The sequence below is a fragment of the Anomaloglossus baeobatrachus genome, chromosome 6 (genome assembly GCF_048569485.1).
Source record: "Anomaloglossus baeobatrachus isolate aAnoBae1 chromosome 6, aAnoBae1.hap1, whole genome shotgun sequence".
Taxonomy (NCBI): Eukaryota; Metazoa; Chordata; class Amphibia; order Anura; family Aromobatidae; genus Anomaloglossus; species Anomaloglossus baeobatrachus.
Window position 1 is genome coordinate 526,058,312 of NC_134358.1, and position 22,017 is coordinate 526,080,328.

The following is a 22,017-nucleotide window of genomic DNA, read 5'->3' on the forward strand; positions in this document are numbered from 1 at the left end:
TGGGGAGCATGCGCTGAACAATAGTGATTTGGCACAAGCAGTGGATGATGTTACCACTGCTGCACCTGCACTCGGTCACTAACAGACAATCACTTGGCTGGCGGGCTCATCGGGGACTTGGCATTAAATGAGCTTTTTTTTTCTTCTATATGCATGGGTTTTTTTTTGGGGGGGGGGGGGGGGTTGCATTATTATTGTATAAGGGGCACTGTAGACATTTTCTGGCACATACACTTTTATAAGGAAGCACAGCACACAGTGTATTTATTGCTTCTTAAGGGAACATCAATACTTTATAAGAGGGAACTTCGGTCCATTAATATTTTAATTTGCATTCACTGCATTATTATTTTATACAGGGGCATAAGCACTTTATTAATTAGTCTTTGAGCCATTACTACTTTATAAAAAGGACCACTTGGGGAATTCTTCCCTACAAAAGGGGCTTCTACTATTTCTTTGCATAGACTGTGGTTTGCGACCAACTCTCAGATGAATGTGACCAGGTAAGGGAGGTTGGGCCATTGCTATAAAGCAAAGCTGCACATACAAATACTATGTTCCAAGGCCAGTCTTATTTAATGGGAATTTGTCACCAGGTTTTTGCTCCCCCATGTGAGAGCAGCATGATAGAGACAGAGACCCTGATTCCAGCGATGTGTCACTTACTGAGCTGTTTGCTAGATCTGCAGCAGAGAAAACATTGATTTTATCAAAATGACAGCAGTTATACAGAGCTGGTAAATATTCTGGACTACCTGCAGCACGCCAAGTAGTCCTGTAATGAATCACTGCTGCTTAAACAGTGATTTAATCAAAATTACTCTAAGCAGCCCAGTAAGTGACATCACTGGAATCAGGATCTCTGCCTCTACATTATGCTGCTCTCAGATTAGGTGGGAAGAAAAAAAAAAACAGATTCCCTTTAAAACGGCACAAATCATGAGCGGTGTCTGACATTACTGACTAGTCCCATTAAAGAGAGTGGGGCAGAGCTGCAATACCAGCTCATGAGCAATAGTGGCACCATATCTGGGATGGGAGAGAGGTGCAGTTTTCTAACTCTCATTATCTCTTTCAGTATATCCAGACAACATATTTTTGTAGAAATATCTGACTGTCCATTTCATCAAAATAGGCATTATCGACATCCATAAGTTTAACACAAAAATAACCCATTTAAATATTACAAATTTCAGCACCAAATCTGTGTTATAATAAAGGCTTCATCAACGGTCCTGTGACATCAAGATAATGCAGTTACCCCCATCTGGAGCCAGTGGAATAGATTTGTAATGGATCACTGAGGGGTGTATAAAAAGTAAAGTGCCATGGAATTGATGGCGCTATAATAATAAATAATAATAAATAATAATAATAATAAATTCAATCGGTCTTTGTTATTATATGACAAACTATGCACAAAAATACTGTTTTATTTGTATGTTGCAGCTTCATTGTAAGTGTAAACAATCAGTACTCACTACAAGGGGAGCAAGCTTTAATTACTTTCCCATGCTCCTTTACTGTCACAGCCCCACTCCTTCCAGCACTTTGATTGACAGCTCACTCTGTAGAGATCCGCAGCACAGCTGGAGTTGTGCTGTAAATGATGCCTGTTACAGCCCGACTCCTCCCAGCACTTTGACAGCTCACTCTGTAGAGATTCGCATCAGAGCACACTGTTAGTGCAGGAGTTGTGCTGTAAAGGGTGCCTGGTACAGCCTGACTCCCCCCCAGCACTTTGACAGCTCACTCTGTACAAATGTGCATCAGAGCAAGCTGCTGCTGCTGTAAAACACTAACTGGCACAGCCCAACTTCTCCTGGCACTGTGATAGCTCGCTCTGCTGCACATCTGTACAAAATGCTGGGGTCATGCTGTAAATGGTGACTGGTACAGCCCCATTACGCCCAGCACTTTGACAGCTCACTGTACAGATACAAAGCAGAGCAAGCTGTCAAAGTTCAGGGGCAGTCCTGTGATCGCATCGGTGACTGTAGCCGCTCCATTCACACCTCTGTGTGATAAATTTGGGGTCTCCTGGGAAAAATAAGATGCATTCTCTCACAATAGCCGGACCTTCCTTGCAGCGGCCGGGCAGCTTTGGCAGATCTGCAGGTAAATAGCGTTTGGGACGTGACTGTTTCCCTTTAAATTTACAGAATCCAATTGCAGTTGCAAAAGAAGTTTTAATGTAATATATTCACTATACAAGATAATAGCGCTACATTTACCCCAAAAATATTAAATGTAGACAGAACGCACAAAACCAGCACATCTAGAAAGAAAATGGTGATAGAAGATTTATTCAATTCTGCAAATAAGTTATAATGTGCTTTTGGTAAGTGGAATAAAACTTTTTTTTTTTAGTAATTTCAAGGCAATTTTAGGTCTCATGAAACGCTGCATGGAGCGACGGTGAAGGAGGAAGAACCTAAACTCAAAGCGGTAAGGTTACGTTTTCACTGGTGACAAATGAATTGAGTAGAAAGCGAGTGACGACTCTTCCAAAATGGTGACTGGAATAGGAAAGCCCCAACACTGCACTCCATGCACCTACTCCGGGCGAAGCCAGACAAGGCGTCCATCTCCCACCTCGTGTAAACTTCCCATTCAAGTAAATGGAGTGGAAACCACAATAAAAACATGGACACGTGCGCAGCTTCTGATTACATTTGGTATCACTACTCCATCCTAGGGAACCAAAGGAGGGCATTCTTCGGTTACCAAAATTTCTGAAAAATGGCCTCAAAACAGAAAAGTACTAAAATATGTGAGGACGTTCCAACCATACATACACATATACATGGCTGCTGCAGCCCCTCCCTGGTATTGGGACTACTGAGGACAGAGATTGTCTGCAGCGGTCATGTGTGCATGGATGGTGCATCTTCAATGAAAACAGTTCTCCGAGACTGGAAGGGTTCACCAGGTGAGTTAATTTATCCAATTCCCTTTTTAAAACTCCTAGACAGCCCTTAGAGGATTGGCCATGTGCATTTTTATCTTATTTATAGGCTTTTGTATAAGTCCATGTGATTCTAAATAATCTCTGAGAGTTTGCATAAAGTTAGAAAAAAAGTTTGCTTATTTTTAAGAAACAGCACCTCTCTTCTCTGTAGGCCGTGTCTGGTATTGCAGGTCACTGAATGGGGCTGAACTGCAATATCAGAAACAGCCGATTAAATTAGAGGCAGCTCCATCATGTTATGACAGGTCATTAAGGCCAGTTTCACACATCCGGCATTTTGCCGTATTCCCAGATCCGATACTCTCCAGTACAGTGTAATACTGTACAATGGCGTCACGGCAAGCTCCGGTCACATGACAGCATGTGACTGGAGGTTGCCACGATGCCATTGTACTGTATTACACTGTACCGGAGAGTGACAGATCCGGCGAAATGCCGGGTGTGTGAAGCGGGCCTAAGCGACCACCGATCAACCATATACAAGCCGACCAGGGCTGATTACACAGGACGACGATACAGTGATGGGGACAGAAGGATTGCCGATACGACTGTTCTGTCCCCATCGGCCATCATGTTGTTGACAGTGGATGCCCTGTGTACACCGGGCCATATACTGCCGATAACTATTATTTTTCCAAAATATATCGCACCTGACTAATGAGCGTTTTGCTCATTTCTCAGGTTATTGTTGTTCTTTTTACATGGGAATGATTATTAGCTCATCTAAATAGGCAAAAACAAAGCAAGCCTTTTCCAACTTTATGCAACCGCATCTAGTTTACTGCACAAAAATGCCGAAAATTGATCTATACTGTTTGCCTGGTCTTTAAATGTGATGTGTGCAGATGGAGATGGTATAAACATTTCATAGTAATACCTGTATAAACAGTGTCAGAAGCCACAGAAAAAAATATATATACACTTATGATTTTACATTCATTGTAATAGGCTGTAAATCACACAGAGAGGGAAGCAGAAGATAAAAATAAAATACTGGTCACGACATGCACGAGAAAGACAAGATCCCGCTTCCGGTTATAGTGACAGCTCTATACTTCATTGGTGGAAATCTGGGCAGGACTCCTCCATTGACCCCGTATTCAGGAGACGTGTGGAGAAGTGATGACTTCTTGGGGATTCGATATGCGACTGACAAACATAAACACCATATGCCGGTGGTTATTACCTACAGTACAGGAGGAAATTGCAAATTTGTTGGCAAAGTGATAAAAAGACATCTGCTTGAACATGCATTTATAGTGCGCATCCGGAGACAAGCGAGGGGTCGTCTTCAGCAAGATCTGAGCTGGGGATTGTGTAACGCTCAAATACCTTAACAGAAGATACGAGTGCACGGCGAGGAGCAACAGAATAAATCGGGAGGAGGCCGGGGGGGTGGGGGGGAGGGACGGCAAAGAAGACTTAGCGACATAGTATAGAAATGTTTTGCAATTTAAGAAAGTTAAAAAGGACAAAGGTGAACAGGTGGCAATGTACTTAGGGCAGGTGCTAACGCATATCACTAGACGACCCTGGTAAAGAGTCAAAAGTTTCATGCGTTTTAATAACCTCTCTGCCTGCAAATCTGCTGAACGGTATTCTACAAATATTTGCCTCATGATACAAACAAATAAGTGCAAACTGGTAAGGTCCCTATATTAATGGTAAATGATTTTATATACAGGAAACTGGTCTGACTACACGCGGATCTCAGGAAGATGGTCCAGCGGCTTTATAGCATGGAGCAGTATCCGCCACACGGGCCTCCCCGGCCAACTTCTTCATTGGACAACCTAACGCCTCTGTTGTTAGATTCGCTTTCCCATAGTCCTGGCGTCTGTATTATCTTTTCCACAAGTTCTTCAAAGGCACACTGAACTCCATCTCTGGTCTTCGCACTCGCCTCTAGGATAGACAGAAGAAAAATTATTGGCACAGGAGAAAAGAAGAACATTTGTTTATCTGATTATTCTTCCCGATATCCCCCCCTACACATACACACTTGGATTGGCTCGGAAACAAACACATTCCCAATAGGGGGAAGCAAACCGCTGGTGGATACCTCTGACGGCTGTCCTATGTTGTTTGATATGAAAGGATCGGACATGTTAATATCCAAGACTGCCAACTTTGCTTTACCAATACCCTCGTACCATTAGATGGCCTGGCCAACATTTAACTAATGTTTGTGTCCATCTTAAAAGGGTTATTCCTCATCTCAACCATTAATGGTTCCTCCCAGGCTCTGACCACTGAAGGTGAAGGTATAGATACAGCTTAGAACCTCTGAGCAACGCAGATTCCTTAAGCCCCATTCAGTTCTAATTGATATTAAAGAAGCAAAATAGCTGAACAGATCTCAACATTTCTGGGCTTCACCTCCAGTGGTTGAAGCCTGGATGGAACTACTCCCCATTTATGGCTGAGATGGAGAGAACTCCTTTAGGCCATTGCCAAGGCTTCTTAACTTATTAGATGGATACAAGGGCCCAGAACAATATCGACTTACAGAGGCTCTTGGGTTCAATATTTGACTCCTTGTTGGGGATAAATATCTGCATTTTTCACGATGTAAATTGGGAGGCAAAACACAGCGGGTGAGGTGCAGTGCACGAAACGTAATGCATACAGTGGTAAAAGGGAACCTGTCACCAGATTTGGGGCCTATAAGCTGCGGCCACCACCACTGTGTTCTTCTATACAGCATGTTAGAATGCTGTATATAAGAGCCCAGGCCGCTGTGTAGAACATAAAAAACAACCACTTTACAATACTCACCTAGGTCGTCGCTCCGATGCAGACTGGTCAAATGGCCGGCGCCGTTCTCCGGGATCAGTGCCCCCTCTTTCGGCCATCTTGGTCTTCCTTCTTCTTAAGCAGGGGTGTCGTAGGACGTGTAATGCACACCGGCTTCAGAAGGAGAACAAAGATGGCTGAAAGAGGAGGCGCCGGTCCCGGAGAAAACTGCACCCATTTGACCAGTCTTGCACCAGAACGACCTCCTAGGTGAGTATTATAAAGTGTTTTTTATGTTCTACACACGGCCTGGGCTCTTATATACAGCATGTTAGAATACTGTATATAAGAGCTCACTGGTGGTGGCTGCAGCTTCTAGGCCCCAAATCTGGTGACAGGTTCCCTTTAAAAGGTGTTGTCTCACCTAATGCAGGTCAAATGAAGCTAGAAAGAAAATCGAGCAAATAGGGTCTTATGCAATGTAAAATATGAAAAATAACTTAGAGGAGCTCACCTCTTGTGGTTGTGCAGGTCACAACCACCATAAATGCCTGTAGAAACCCACGTGGAGATCAAACAATAGAATGGAAGAAATGGTTAATCTTCTGGTCCGCCACAAGGTCCAAACGGTATAAGGTAGATTATGATTTATTGGTCAACACGTTTAAAAGTCATCAAGACTTCATCAGGATATGAGTGTCCTGATGAAGAAGCCTTGATGACTTTGAAACGCGTTAACCAATAAATCATAATCCACCCTATACAATTTGGACCTTGTGGCGGCGCAGGAGATTAACCTTTTCTTCCTTTCCATTGTTTCTTCTCATGCAGGAACATATCAATCCCTAGCCTCCTGCTTGCTGGGGACAAGTGCGCGCCTGGTTAACTGACAGTCCGGATAAGTTGAATTATTGAGTCATTGGCCTAAAAGTGTGGGCTCCATTGATGCTGCCCTACAAAGAGCATTGGAGGAGTGCAGTAGATTGGAAGATGATGGCGGTTGCAAAGAGGTACATTGTTAGGAAATAGCTTCCCAACATAATGGCTGGATCGTGTAGTATCTAAGCCAATACCTAATAGTATAAGATTAGAGGAGCTTAGATGCAGTTCGGGACACCATCCATGGTGCACTACATTCAGTGACATGTATTCTCTGTTTGGGGAGGAGGTGTATGTCCATCTGCAGTTACTTTCCATTATAATATGGGGGGATAAATTTGAGCGGTGATCATATAAAGGAATATGATGGAAACCAGATACAGATGGAACCGGAGAGCTGGGGTCTGGTGGAGCACCTAAGGGCCGCATGTTGCCCTGGGCTGCCATCTGCCCACCACTTAGTCTTCTGCCAGGCTTGGAAAATTCCAGCTGCAAAACAGCTTTTAAAATATAAAGTACCGAGCACTTTTCTAAAAACATGATATTGTAAATGCCAGAACCTGATAAAGCACGATCACCGGCACGGCCATAAAAGCGAGACTATAATCCATTAGCTGTGCGGTCCAATAAAATTAATACAATTTCTATTATAGAAAATAATTAGCCCGGGTTCATTAAACCTGAATCATTAGGCGGTAGACTGACATATATATGCCCTGAAATCACCGGTAACCGATCGGGTGTAAATCTTCGGATCTCGCTCCTTTCGGCAGGCGTTATGCTGACTTTTTACTAAATCTAGATTTTACTGAAGGGCAATGACAGGTCCCGAATCCCGCAGAGCTGCGCTCCATAATCAAAAGAAAACACATTAGGTATCATTAAAATTTACTGCTTCGCTTTCCAGGGGTCAAGCCTTATGTTTCTTGGCAGACTGCACTTTTGTGAAGAATGAAACTGTAAAAAGTGGATGGTGGACATGAAGGTTAACAACGTGACCTCAGGAACTTGGGAGGGGGGTGTAAAAGGTATATAGCCGCTACGTGAGCCACCAAATTCATGCAAAGCTTCAATAAAAGCACAAGGAGTCAAAATGAGCAGGAGGCTCTGATGGTTCGTATTAGGTATCAAAACACTGAGGACTCATTTTTTTTGTATTAAATTTATGCTAAAAATTGGGACATGATCTGGCAACCTGCCTAGCCTGTCTTTCTTGGGGGGGGGGAGAGGGGGCGCGCCTTGAAGAATAGCAGCTTTTTCAATTTTAGACCAGGATAATGGAAAAATCAAATGTTGTACAATTAGCAAATTTTTTTGAAAATTTTTGCACAAATTGTGACAGAGTTTATGCAAAAACTGGTGTAAATGGCTCTATAAATGTGTGCTATGTGTCCCAGTGCATTTAGGGATGCACCCGAATCTTCCTATGGGTCCACAGACTTATGACAGGAGTTCAAAAACTACTTTTGCTCGCCAAAATAATAAAAAAATTAAAAAAAAAAAAACAAAAAACACATGCACACAAAAAACCCACTAAAATAAATAAAATTATATATAACACTTTACAAGTTTCGCATCAATGTAATGCAACGGACCTAAAGAATCATGTTACGTTACCAGCATAATTCTCATCACATATTGAGCGTTATGAAAATGAATCAGCGGTATTCTTTTTATCACTCGACTTGGAATTTTTACCCCTCATTTTTCTTTACCGTTTATAATAAAATCAGTCATTTAAAAAGGCAACTCGTCCCGCAAAAAACAAGCTCTTATAAAAGAGTATGTGGATGTAAAAATAATACACAGTTATGACTCACGATGGCGAGGAAAAAACTAAACTGCAAAAATGAAAATTGACTGCGTCAATAATCCATAAGGGTGCCCTTACATTGCATTTGGTCCCTAGTTCAGTGGGCCCATCAGGGCTTACGTCCAACCCCCCTTCAAAACAGAATTTAGACAAACCAGACGGGGCCATTGACTAAAATGGTGCAGACAGTCACCATGTGCATGGCAGGAAGTCCGGGGACCTTCTGATCATGCACACTGAGTTGAAAACCAACGGTGCCAGAGGTGAGAGCGACCATGCCTCTGACGCTGCCCATTCATTAGCATGCCCACAGAATCATGATACGAGCATTATTTTGATCACGTATTGAGCGTTATAAAAATGAAGCCCAAAAAACAAGGGCAGTATTCTTTTTATCACTCGACTTGCTAAGCGGAGCTGACTAGCCAAGGGAAGTACCGCCATTGCAACTAGTCCCCTCGCTCATTAGCATATCAAAGGTTCTTTGGAAATACTTTTTCTAAAGATCTCTTTATCTATGCTACTATATACAGGGACGGTTAGGCAGGGATTAGCAATATACACCCAGAACTGCTCGTGGTCCTGACTGCATATTGCACCTGACAAGTTCATTTTAACCTCTTCCAGACAATCATAAGATACAATCATAAGATGGCACCGCCGGACTGGAGTGATAACGAAAAAGTATGAAAACACCGGAGGGTGAGTATAACACTAGGTGCAGAAGACTTAAGCCCCCGTCACACACAGCGAGATCGCTAGCGAGATCGCTGAAATGTCACAGATTTTGTGACGTATCAGCGACCTCACCAGCGATATCGCTGTGTGTGACAAGCAGCAGCTGCGAGGTCGCTGATCGTTACAAAACGATCAGGACTATTTTTTGCTCATTGGTCTCCTGCTGTGCAGCACACTTCAGCGTTTGACGGCGGGAGACCAACGATCTGAATGTGCAGGGAGTCGGCGTATGGCAGCCTGTAAGCGGCGGTACGCTGGTAACCATGGTACACATCGGGTAATTATGCAAAAGCGCTTTACTTAGTCAGACTATGTGCGCACGTTGCGTAATTGCATGCAGTTACGCTGCGATCTGCACCGCAGCGTAACCATGCGTCCTGCGTCCCCAGCATAATCTATGAAGATTATGCAGCAGACGTGCGCACGTGGCGTCTTAGAGCGCAGCGCTTCGGCTGCTGCCTGAAGCGCGCGTTCTAAGAAGTGACATGTCACTCCTTTCGTGCGCTCTGCATGCAGTCCCTGCTCTGTCTATGGAAGGGGCTGCACTCAGAGCGCATGAAACCGGCTTTTTTTCCCATTAGACTGTTTCTGCAGCGATTTGAAGCGCAAGTGTGCTTTTCAAATCGCTGCAGAAATTTCTGCAGGGACAGTACGCAACGTGCGCACATAGCCTTACCCGATGTGTACTATGGTTACCAGTGTACGCCGGTTACAGGCTGACAGATGCTGGCTCCCTGCACACGTAGCCAGGGTACACATTGAGCAACAATGCAAAGTGCTTTGCATAGTTACCCGATGTGTACCCTGGCTACCAAGCCCAGCGTCGTTACACGGGTCGCTGGTGGCTGGTCTCTGACAGCTCACCAGCGACCATGTAGCGACGCTCCAGTGATCCCTGCCAGGTTGGATGGCTGGTGGGATCACTGGAACGTCGCTATGTGTGACGGGACCCTTACATTTAAAGCACCACTCCACAGCTGGAAAGACAAAAGAAAAAAAAACGCTTTAAATGGCTGCCATGGGGCAATTCATAAAAAGCTCATCAAGCATCCAATTGATGTTGGTGAAATGGTTACCATGCTTATATAAAAACAAAAAAAGGTACACTTTCTGTTACTGGACTTGATGGAATATTACAGTCTCCTAATTTACCCAAATCTTATCTTCAGACTGTAGGAGGAGGCCTACAAGAACACGGTCAGTGCATGCAAACTATGCAGATGTGCCCTACACAAACTCCAACCAATGTCCCTAGAGGTGCAAGGCGGCATCACCCACCAGAAAGCATCAGCGCTCACAACCATCGCCCAAGCTGATGGACGAGAACGCCGAGCTTTGCCACAACAGTTCAACAGACGACTTCACATAAATAGCTAAAGCATCACAGCGTTACTCATAGGAAATGAATCCCAGCTATTGACCAATAATCGAGGACACCACAACAAACGTGGAGCGGATCCTACAGCACAAGAAAAACTTGTCAGCCTTAACTCGGCGTGGAGCCATGCACCGAGCCAGCACAGCTCAAGGGCGAGGGATATCAGAGCATCAGGAAATGATTCCACTTTTGGAACAGGTGAAGTTACAATGTGTCAAATCTATTATGGGGAGAGATACGAGTCATGTCTCCGAGGAGCTGTAGGCAGCGATACGTGTAACCAGTTATTTTGCATGTTGTACAAGCACAATCAATACCATATTGCTTCTTTTCTCAGATGTGGTTAAAATAAAGCGGCAGAGAAGATCAAATGAAGAGGCAGACGCTGCGGTCTCAGACACAGACCGTTTCCTGTCTCGTCCATGACTTAAAGGTTTTAAAGACCAAGATCTCTGGAGCGCAGGATGAATCAGAAACCAGGAACAGTAAAGCCCAACTGGTCCAAACCACTCAAGGGTTTCTACTGAACCTAGTTCTTACCACCAACCACCCGGGCTGGCATTATGCTGGTTTGATACGCAGAAACACACAGGAGGTTTAACCCTTTTGTACTAAACCTGATGAAGACCCTCATTCATGGTTGAAACGTGTATTACGTTTTAGTTTGATGAATGTTTTGCCATTATCTGTTCTGTTTTCTTTAGATGTAGAATTCAGCTTCTTACATATATTGTAATCTTCCAACAATTATCACGTCATTCAAAAATCTAAAATTTTAAGCCGATTTCTGAAGAGGGTTTTAATTTTAAAGTTTATTTTAATCAATAGATCTATATAATAATAATTTTCACAATTGGATGTGTTTAAAAATAAATGTTCCTTGTGATGAGAATTTATATATAAACTACTCAAAAAATTAGAAATATTTGGCTTTCGGGTGAAAGTTATATAAAACGTAAAAAAGTTCACACTACAGTGATATTTTTTTTCATGAAAGGGCATTTATGTAGAGGATTGCAATGGGGGATTTCCTCATCTCAAACAATTTATGAAAACAAAAGCCAACAGTGGTGGGTATACCCTTCCCAAATATCAATGTCTGAGTAACTTGTCATGTGGCCTTGAGCATCAATTACAGCTGAGAATGATGCCTCCTACTGGTCACAAATGGAGTTATTGTCTGCAGAGGCGGCATCCCACTCTTTCAGGGGTGGCCCCCAGGTCATTGAGGTTCTAGAGTACAAAGTTATGAGAGCCTCTACACGGCCACTCAGCTGATCCCATAGGTTTTCAATGGGAATCAGGTCTGGAGAAAGTGCAGACTTTCATCAGTGAACAGCAATGAGCCCCACTGGTCCCTCCACCAGCAGAGATGACGCCTGTGCCCGATGGTGCAGTCAGGTACCTTCCAGGTCATCTGGCAGGCAGGCCTCGCTGATTTAAGTGGTTTTGAGTAGTCCGTCGTGACACTTTGGCGCCTCTCACCTCCCGTTAATGTGCCTGGAGTTGTACGACATTCATTATCTGGTTCTGAAGGGCATTGTGCACAATGAAGTGGTCATCAGTGTAGAATGTGGCCAAAGGACGTCCACTTCTATGTTTTTGTGACTTTCAGTCTCTCTGTATCTCTGTTATAACCTGCTGATGACACTGACACTCAGCTCAGTGGCCACTTCATTCTGAACATCCTTCTTGAAGCCTCGCAATGGCGCGGTACTGTTGATAAATTAGGTGTCATCTTTGTTTCATAATGTCAAAATGTGATCATGATGAGGACGACTGATTACTAACAATTTAAATTGAAGCACAAAATGTATTGGGTGATTCATGGATCAAACATTTGTTGTGAATTTTGCCATTAAGCTTCTTGTTAGAGAACAGCAAGTTGTGCAAAAAGTGCTGAAACATTGCATAGTTTGACATGTGCATCCAAAAGATTAGAGAAGGTCACATGAAAAGGTTAGAGGGCATTTTAGGATTATCCAGAAATTTCACCTGAAAGAAAGATACCAAATTTTTTTTGTGAATAGTATATGTGTCCCTGCCATGTACTGTGTAATGCCTGTGTCTGACTATTGTCTGGACATACCACATTCTCTGGGCAAAAAAAAAATAAATAAAATAAATTAGTATATCACGCTGATTTTTTTTGCAAGGTAAAACATTTCCCTGCCTGTTTTTAAAAAACATTTTAATTCAAAGAAAGAATAATATGCGATCCCATTCTGTGCTATCTGTATAACTTTTTATATCCTCCCTGGCCCAGGAGATGTGGTTTGATCAGACCATGTCCCTGTATGGTCAGACACGGCCATTACACAGCACATAGCAGGGACACATTTCTAACACTTAAAAAAAAAAAAAAAAAAATAAAAATAAATAAATAAATAAATAAAAAAATGTTTGTGCTGAGATAAACACATCCAATTGTGGAAATGATTATTATGCCAAAATCTATTGATTAAAAATGTACTTTGTTAGTAGGAAAACCCCTTTAATGCATTCTAATAGGAACCAGGGCATTGTTTTTCTGATACAAAGCTCCAAATCCCCTTACATTTAACACGCTGAATACCTGCGGCCTCCACTAGGAGGTGCCCAAGATCTTACCACATGCTGTTAAATATAAAAAATAATAAACAGACTTTAAAGAATAAATCAAGCTTTACTATTAAGACTATTGAGGCCAAGAGAATAGGAGAAAGTAAATCTGGTTCAATATAAGAAATATAAAACTTTTCTTACCTATGAATAACATTGAGTGTTTTCGTGCAAACTTGAGACCTTCGTTTCGGTCCACTTCTCTGTTATCCTGCAAAATGAAAAATATTATATTAGCAACACAGAACATATAATATAAGTGTGGGGATGTGTTCCGTTAACCCCATTACAATTTTGGTCTTAAAAAAGGACTTCTCACTCAAAAAAAAAAAAAAACATAAATTGAGTTAAATAACTTGTAGAAATCCGGAGTCTGATTCTACTGCTCTTTTCCGTTTTGCCCTACATCATTCCATTGCAGAGATATTTATGTGTTGCTTTTGGGGTACAATATGTGAAATCTCGGCTTTGCAGTCCAACTGGCTGTTTGTTTAGAATCTTCTCCAGGGAAAAGAAGCCCACGCGAAACGCGCGTAGGGGTCTTGGAGGAACCCTGCATTGTTGGATTTTTAGGGGATTATGGGCAAGTGCTCTGTCACTGACATTTTCAGCACTCTAGCTATGTCTATAGTTGCACCTTACCTTTAGCGGTGGGCCTGGAGTTTTCTGAACATACTGAATTTCAGTACTGCTTTGCTACTATTATGCACGTGCACTTTATACCCACCCTATTTATGCATTTTCATCCTGCAATGTCGTGCCCCTCCTCACTTGGTTTCCTTGCAACCATTTTTGTTGTGTTGTACTGTTTACTATTTATATGTGTTCAATAAATTAAGTCTTTTCACACAAATAGTGCATGAGTATTAGACAGTGTTCGTTAAAGTATCGCGAATCCGAGTATTTTGAAACTTGCTCATTAAAAGATAAACCCCCCCCCCCCAAAAAAAAAAGTTGTTCCTGCGCTGTTTGAACAGAGGAGACCATTGTAGGATGAAGTCAGAGACAATGACTTAAACAAGTGGTTCACCCATATTTATTTGTTAGAGGGATATTATGTTGAGAAACTATGTTTCTCTCAAATACCTTATGTTGGCAATAGTGCCTGTGAGTGGTGCTATTGCGGACCGCTGTTCTCCATCGCTTGACCACGGGCTCTGTGACCTCGGGGATCCGGTGATGTCATGTCAACTTCCTGATCACGTGACATCACCGCGGCCGGCCCAAGTCTTCCTGTCACTGTTAAATTTCCAACTTATCAAACTATTTTGAGGGTCATCAAATATCAGAAATTTCTTGTATATTTTTCTTGTGTGTTTGTCTAATAAAATAATAAAGAATTTAATGTTTCATGAGAATTTGGGTCATTTGAATTATTTGGAATTCCTTCCTGTCACTGGGCTGTGGGCGGTGTTTCTCTGCTCGTCACAGCCCAGCGTGTCTCCTGCTTGTGGTGCTTTGCTGTGAGGGAGGAGGGAGCTGATGGGCTGTCACGCTGGGCTGTGCCGAGTGATGAAACACCGCCCACAGCCAATCACTCACAGAGACTACGGCCAGCCGAGGTGATGTCAAGTCAGCAGGAAGTTGATGTGACATCACCGGATCCTTAAGGTCACAGAGCCCAAGGGTCAGGCAATGGGGAACAGCGTTCCGCAATAGAGCCGCTCGCAGGCACTATTGCCAACACAAGGTATTTGAGAGAAACATTGTTTCGCTACATAATATCGATCTAGCAAATAAATATGGGTGAACCACCCCTTTAAAAGAGAAGTTTTCAACGTGTTTCGAAGTATCACAGATCTTCAGGACAAACCTCAATGCATTGTGGTTTGTCGTGAAGAGGAAGTATGATACTTCGAAACGCGTTGACAAATACACTTTTATATCATTAGTGTGTATGGCTTCATTGCACAATGGTCTCCTCCGTTCAAGCAGAGCAGGAACACCCATTTTTCTTCCATCTCCATTATCCTGAAAAAAATACCCTGGAGACAGGGGACGATAGAAAGAGACAAATGCCAATGTCGTCGCATGCGCAGCTGGAGCTCTCTGCTCAAGATCTCATCTGTGCACGAGCCACCTCCAGTCCACTGATCTCCCTACAGCAGGAAAATGGTGCCTAGAGAGGTCATTGAGCCGAGAGCTCATCTGCACATGTGCAGACGCCGGGCGCCATTTCTTTGAAGCCCGCACCATCGACAGCTTTTGGATGCTCCTTCTGCCTCACATTGACCGCAGCGAGTATCTGGGACACCCGCGGCACTGCCCGCAGCATCGCCACTGCCCCCGTGACCTCGCTCCACAACTGCTGCCGTTCCCTCCTCCGGTAAGACACCAATGCATTAGAAGACGGACCCCATTTTTTTTCTTTCTAAATTTAGGGTGCATCTTATAAAACGAAAAGTGCGGTAATTCTCTAGATAGATCCACTTTAAATTTCTACATTTTCCATAATGTTACACCGGCAGCTTTCCGCACCAGTTTGTCAATCATTTCATGTTCATTATATACATTTTCCAGTCTTCTGTATGAATTACCTTGTCTATCTTGTTTCCAACCAGCATTTTTACTATGTCATTTCTTGTGCAATACGTCTCCAGCTCATTTAACCAGTTGTCCAGCTTCACAAATGTGTCTCTTCTCGTGACGTCATATACTGAAAAACGGAAAGGGAATAAATCAAAGCCCGTTGGGACAATCTGCTATAACTTATACGTAGTTGACAGCTGATCATTCTCCCCAGTCTCACAAGCTCGTTGCCTTGGAGTAACCCTCGACTCTGCTCTATCCTTGAAACCGCACATCCAAGCCCTCGTCACCTCATGCAAACTACAACTCAAAAATATCTCCCGAATCCGTGCATTGCTTAACCAAGAATCAGCAAAAACACTAGTGCATGTCATCATCTCACGCCTCAACTACTGCAACCTCCTGCTCTCTGGCCTCCCTTCCAACACTCTTGCACCCCTCCAATCTATCCTGAACTCTGCGGCCCGCTTAATCCAACTCTCCCCTCGCTATTCCCCAGCCTCGCCACTCTGCCAATCCCTTCACTGGCTTCCCATCGCCCAAAGACTCCAGTTCAAAACACTAACCATGACATACAAAGCCATCCACAACCTGTCTCCTCCTTACATCTGTGACCTAGTCTCCCGGTACCTACCTGCACACAACCTCATATCCTCACAAGATCTCCTTCTCTGCTCCTCTCTTATCTCCTCTACCCACAATCGCGTACAAGATTTCTCCCGTGCATCCCCCACACTCGAACTCTCTACCTCAGCATATCAGACTCTCTCCTACCGTGAAAAGCTTCAAGAGGAACCTGAAGACCCATCTCTTCCGACAAGCCTACAACCTACAATAGCCCTCAGTCCAGTACACCACTGAGCAACCAGCTCTGTCCTCACCTATTGTACCATCACCCATTCCCTGTAGACTGAGCCCTCGCGGGCAGGGTCTTCTCTCCTCCTGTACCTGTCTGTTTTGTACTGTTGATTGTTGTACTAGTTTTTATCTATACCCTGTTTCACTTGTAAAGTGCCATGGAATGAACAGCCCAATAATAATAATAATAATAATAATAATAATAATAATAATTATTATTATTAATAATAAACAACCATGGATTTTATATGACCTGGAAGAAAGTCAGATCAGAGGGTGCATTTCTACAGACAAAATTTGGATTACAAATGGCACTGGTCATTATCTATTCCTCGACTCTGTGGATAAGTTATCAAGCTAAAATGTGTCAGAATTCTGCTCAAAATATCCGTCTTATGAATTGCACCATATTTCTGTGTTTTAGACACTTTCTCCACCGTGATGTGGATTATTGGAAGAGGCCAGTTCAATGTGCAAAAGCCAAAACTTGACACACATTTCTGGCACAATTTATGTGACTAGATGGCGAAAACGTACTAAAGTCTACATTTTAACAGATTTATCAAACAGTATAAACAATGTGTGTAGCCTAAAGGCCCCGTCACACTAAGCAACATCGCTAGCAACATCGCTGGTAACGAACAACTTTTGTGACGTTGCTAGCGATGTTGCTGTGTGTGACATCCAGCAACAACCTGGCCCCTGCTGTGAGGTCGTTGGTTGTTGCTGAATGTCCTGGGCCATTTTTTAGTTGTTGCTGTCCTGCTGTGAAGCACAGATCGCTGTGTGTGACAGCGAGACAGCAACAACTAATGTGCAGTGAGCAGGGAGCCAGCTTCTGCTGAGGCTGGTAACTAATGTAAACATCGGGTAACCAAGAAGCCCTGTCCTTGGTTACCCGATATTTACCTTTGATACCAGCCTCCTCCGCTCTCACTGCCTGTGCTGCCGGCTCCTGCTCTGTGCACATGTAGCTGCAGCACACATCAGGTAATTAACCCGATGTGTGCTGTAACTAGGAGAGCAAGGAGCCAGCACTAAGCAGTGTGCGCTGCTCCCTGCTCTGTGCACATTTAGCTGCAGCACACATCAGGCAATTAACCCGATGTGTGCTGTAACTAGGAGAGCAAGGAGCCAGCGCTCAGTGTGCGCTGCTCCCTGCTCTGTGCACATTTAGCTGCAGCACACATCGGGTTAATTAACCTGATGTGTGCTGTAACTAGGAGACTGGGGGCTGGTCACTGGTTGCTGGTGAGCTCACCAGCAACTCGTGTAGCCACGCTCCAGCGATCCCTGCCAGGTCAGGTTGCTGGTGGGATCGCTGGAGCGTCGCAGTGTGACAGCTCACCAGCAACCTCCTAGCAACTTACCAGCGATCCCTATCGTTGTTGGGATCGCTGGTAAGTTGCTTAGTGTGACTGGACCTTAAGGTTGCACGGCCTCGAAATTAGACAGATTGGATAAAACCAGCCCCATTGTGTTGTCCTGTTGGAACACAATCACGAAATCAGGACTACAGAGTCCCTTTGAATAACCTGATTTAGGATAAGAAGTTTCTGTTCATTCAGTTAAATTGGAACAGGGCTTGATTGTGATGAACAGAGCCTGAAATTACTTCTACCTAGCAAAATATTCTTCTACTGATTAGAGGCGATCACCGCCGCCATAGAGGATGCAAGACGGAACCCGGAGCTTTCCAAAATTCTATTTTGGGACAGCACATTCCTAACAGCAGAGACCAGACTATCTCAGATTAGGGGGTAACATTCAGTCTGTACCCTTACCCAATATAACACCTTGTGCACCTCTGTAGTAGCTGGGGGTTAGTGTTCTGAACCGCTCCTGTCCGGCAGTGTCCTGCGGATACAAGAATATACGGTAAGAGGAATATATGTACAAAGCCTGATTACGTTGTGCTCTAGCACCACCCTGTGGGCAAAGATATGTCTTACACGCATCATGAGCAAAAGTGAGTGCCAGACAAAACGAAAACAGAACCACAAGCATTACCTCTAAATTAAACTTTTGGAGGGTCATGGCCAATATACTGCGTCTCTGCTTCATCAAAACCCAGTCACAATCTGGGTGACCTCCACCTACAAGGGTTAATGGTGACTGCACACATCTAAATGTATGGTCACCATACCCCATGCACTCATGCTGCCGCTGCCTCCGTATGTTTAGTCGTCCTGCTTCCTTCCTCACCAAAAGGACCCCCGAAAAGTGCTGGGGGGGGGCACTGGGGAAATTCTAAGCCATGTCTAATGGTTCTCCTCCACAGCATCATAGTATTCAGCACCGGTCCAATCCACAGCAGAGTGAAGGCAAGGAAGACATTGTTCCCACACCGCTCCTCCTGACATTCCGACAATTATTTGGAGAGAAGGATCAAAGACACCCGATGAGAGATGTAGGCAGCGACGGCGTGATGAATCACATTAGGTATGGAGATTAGAAGTGTCCTATTTTCTATACAAACACACATACAAGATAACCTATTCACAAAAAACATAAGTGTATACTGATCGCACACAATGGCTACATAAATGTATGAATACAATACACACATGTATCACAATATGCTTACATATAAAGCAGTAGTAGCAGAGTCATGCTAGCAATATATACCTATATAAAAAGCTGTAGTAGCAAGATCACAATCCTAAATATAAGTATTGTACTAAGATGGCATATAATTACTATTGATGAGCGAGCACTACCATTCTTGGGTGCTCCGTGCGCGTAACGAGCAGTTTGATACTTGGAGGGGTGCGACTCGAGTACAGAGTATAATGGAAGTCAATGGGTGACTCAAGTATTTTTTATGTGAAATTTTCAGAAAAATGTTCCCCATTGACTTCCATTACACTTGGGTACTCAGGTTGTGCTCCTCCGAGCATCCAACTGCTGGTTACAAGTAACGAGCAACCGAGCATGGTAGTGCTCACTCATCACTAGTAATTACCAAATGACCTTAAGGATTCCCGCACCACGACGCACATTTCAAAAGATTACTTTTTTGAGGGGATCTCACATTTCACGTGTTGCTTTTCGAGGTGGTCTCATTTTTCATATTGCTTTTTTGAGGTGATCTCACGTTTCGCATGATGTTTTTTTCGAGATGTCGTCACACTTTGCTTATTGCTTTGTCAAGGGGATCTTAAGTTTCACATTTTGCTGTTTTGAGGGGAATCTCACATTTTGTGTGTTAATTTTTGGAAGGGACTTCTTTCCTGTTCTCCACTGGTTCAAAGACAGCTGCCATGAAGAGTTAAATAATGGCTCTGATCGAACAGGCGTGCCCCACTGCTTCATTACAAAGTTGGCTGAATATGAGATAGCTGTCTAATGACCATTCAGCCAATGGCTCTCTCTCCTGACTCTTCGAAACACAGAACACAGGAGCCTTCCCCTCTCCTTGTTTTCAATAGAGAAGAGAATGTCGCAGTTAGATACAGGAATAAATCCCCCATTGATTAAAAAAAAATAAATGAATAAATAAAAAAAGGGGATTGGGCATTGAAATTCCAGCTGCCTGATCATTCTAGCTCCTGACATCTGTCACATGAGTGTGTGATGGTCCCCCATATAGATCAGATGGCTGACTAATTCTGCCTAAACTGTAGGAATCAGTTGACTTACATCTAATGTAATGTGAGCCTACATCACTGCAGCCGTCAGATCACAAATGATCATTCACACCAGACACCGGTGCCGCGGCAATTTCATCCAGTGATGTGTACTCTCTGCTGGATTAAGTCACCACTGCAGCAATGGTGCCTGGACCTGGTGTGAATTTGCAGTCACATTAATAAAGCCTCACTCAGATGTCCCTGCATCATAGACATATGAATGAGGCTTTGTACTGACTGAAAACTGATTCCACTCTCCTCAGCGCACAGCAGCGGGATGATTTCTCTGCTGTTCTATGAACCCTGTATTGACAACAGCGCTGAGCACCCTGACAGTGCACTAGTAGTACAAGGCTACTCAGCTCTTCACACTGATGGGAGAAGTGACCTCTGCCGTCCTGCTGTCACCGCTAAGAGTATGACTGAAGAGCTAAATTCTACCAGTGGTGAGAACAGGCAGGTAGCCTGGTAATAGTAGTACCCTTGTGCTCCTGTCAGTGCCGCTCACCTGGACCACCTGTCACCGCAGATCACTTTGTGAGCGGTGGTCAAGGAAAGGAGAGCTCTGGAATACAATAAAAAGGCGCCGTGCTCCCCCTCCTCACAGCTCTGACCCGGACAGCCAGGGGAAATGCCCGATTCACAGTTGAGGCAGCCACAATACAGGAGATTGTGGACATGTTCCGACACTGACCAAATAAAATGGCATCTCAATGATACAATAAAGGGAATTTGTCACAATTTAAGCACTGAGGTCCATGACATGACAATCTGAAAGGGGCGGCATCTGTACGTAGTGTTTACGTGTTGTAGGAGTAGGGGGTAAACCACCCTCTGCCCTCCACAAAACCTTGCTTTCGATAAACCGTAATTGCAGAAACCTTCAGGTACATTAGATTGCGCAGTATCTATAAATGTGACTCCACTTTAACCCATCAGAGGAGACATTTCGCAAGTTTTCAGAGAAGAGCAGCTCTCGGCCAAGTGCGTCTACTCCCATTTCCCATTGATTTGGGGGTCTTTGATTCTTGGTGGTGATGGGGGTCTCTGTATCAGAGGTCCCACCGATCAAAGCTGCCGATATCTCAGGTTTTCTAACAGCGCGATTAAACCTAGAGGTGAACCCGACCTCACAACTCACTTATTTTTCTATTTTATGGGGTCATGCTCTGAAAGTTATTTCACCTCTACAATAAAATTGTAATTCCTGGCTTTAGTTTTTACACAGTAGTTACGCGGAGTGCAATATACTTCACCAGATACAGTTACACTATTTTATTTAATTAGTCTGAAATAATATCTAAAATAAAAAAACAAAAAAAGAATGGTCCATTTTCTAACATGGAGAAAAGATGTATTAAACTCCAGTTGGTTTTGTAATGTGGATTTAGGGTTTATAGTGGATGTTTAGACCCGGCCAACCAGAAATAGTTCCAAATTGGCACTATTCATTACACAGCCCGGCGCGGACACCAGTGCCGAGAGGCTGCAGGTTTATAGATCACAACCGGCTGCAACACCGGTCACTGCAGAGAGAAAGCCGGCTAAAGTGTGGACTCGGATCAGCCGGAAAGATACAAGACAGACCTCCCGAAATTTCATACAGAGGGAAAATAACGTTCCCTTGTTGTGACAGCATATTTTACTGAACAAAGTAAATCAGGGATACTTAGAACTGCCTTCATTTCTCCCTTTTAATAATGTAGGCACAGATAGTACTTCCTTCCCATCTCTCTTTGTAAGTGATCTAATCACACAATTTCACAGTTTCTCCCTGTAACTGATGTAGACACACATACAGTCATGGCCAAAAGTGTTGGCACCCTTGAAATTGTTCTAGAAAATTAAGTATTTGTTAGGGTGCGTGCCTACGATCAGT

The 22,017-nt window shown here is 43.6% G+C and overlaps 1 protein-coding gene across 1 annotated transcript in view; it reads right to left on the reverse strand.

Annotated features, from left to right (window-relative positions):
* Positions 1-2,293: 2,293 nt before the first annotated feature.
* The window catches only part of RAB18 (RAB18, member RAS oncogene family), a 48,585-nt gene continuing 28,861 nt past the window's right edge, over positions 2,294-22,017 (reverse strand). The window contains exons 4-7 of the mRNA XM_075315528.1: positions 18,291-18,363; positions 15,657-15,775; positions 13,264-13,330; positions 2,294-4,879 (exon numbers count right to left, since the gene is read on the reverse strand). Of these exons, the coding sequence (XP_075171643.1) occupies positions 4,707-4,879; positions 13,264-13,330; positions 15,657-15,775; positions 18,291-18,363 (432 nt within the window). The 3' untranslated portion in view covers positions 2,294-4,706. The remainder of the gene's footprint in view (positions 4,880-13,263; positions 13,331-15,656; positions 15,776-18,290; positions 18,364-22,017) is intronic.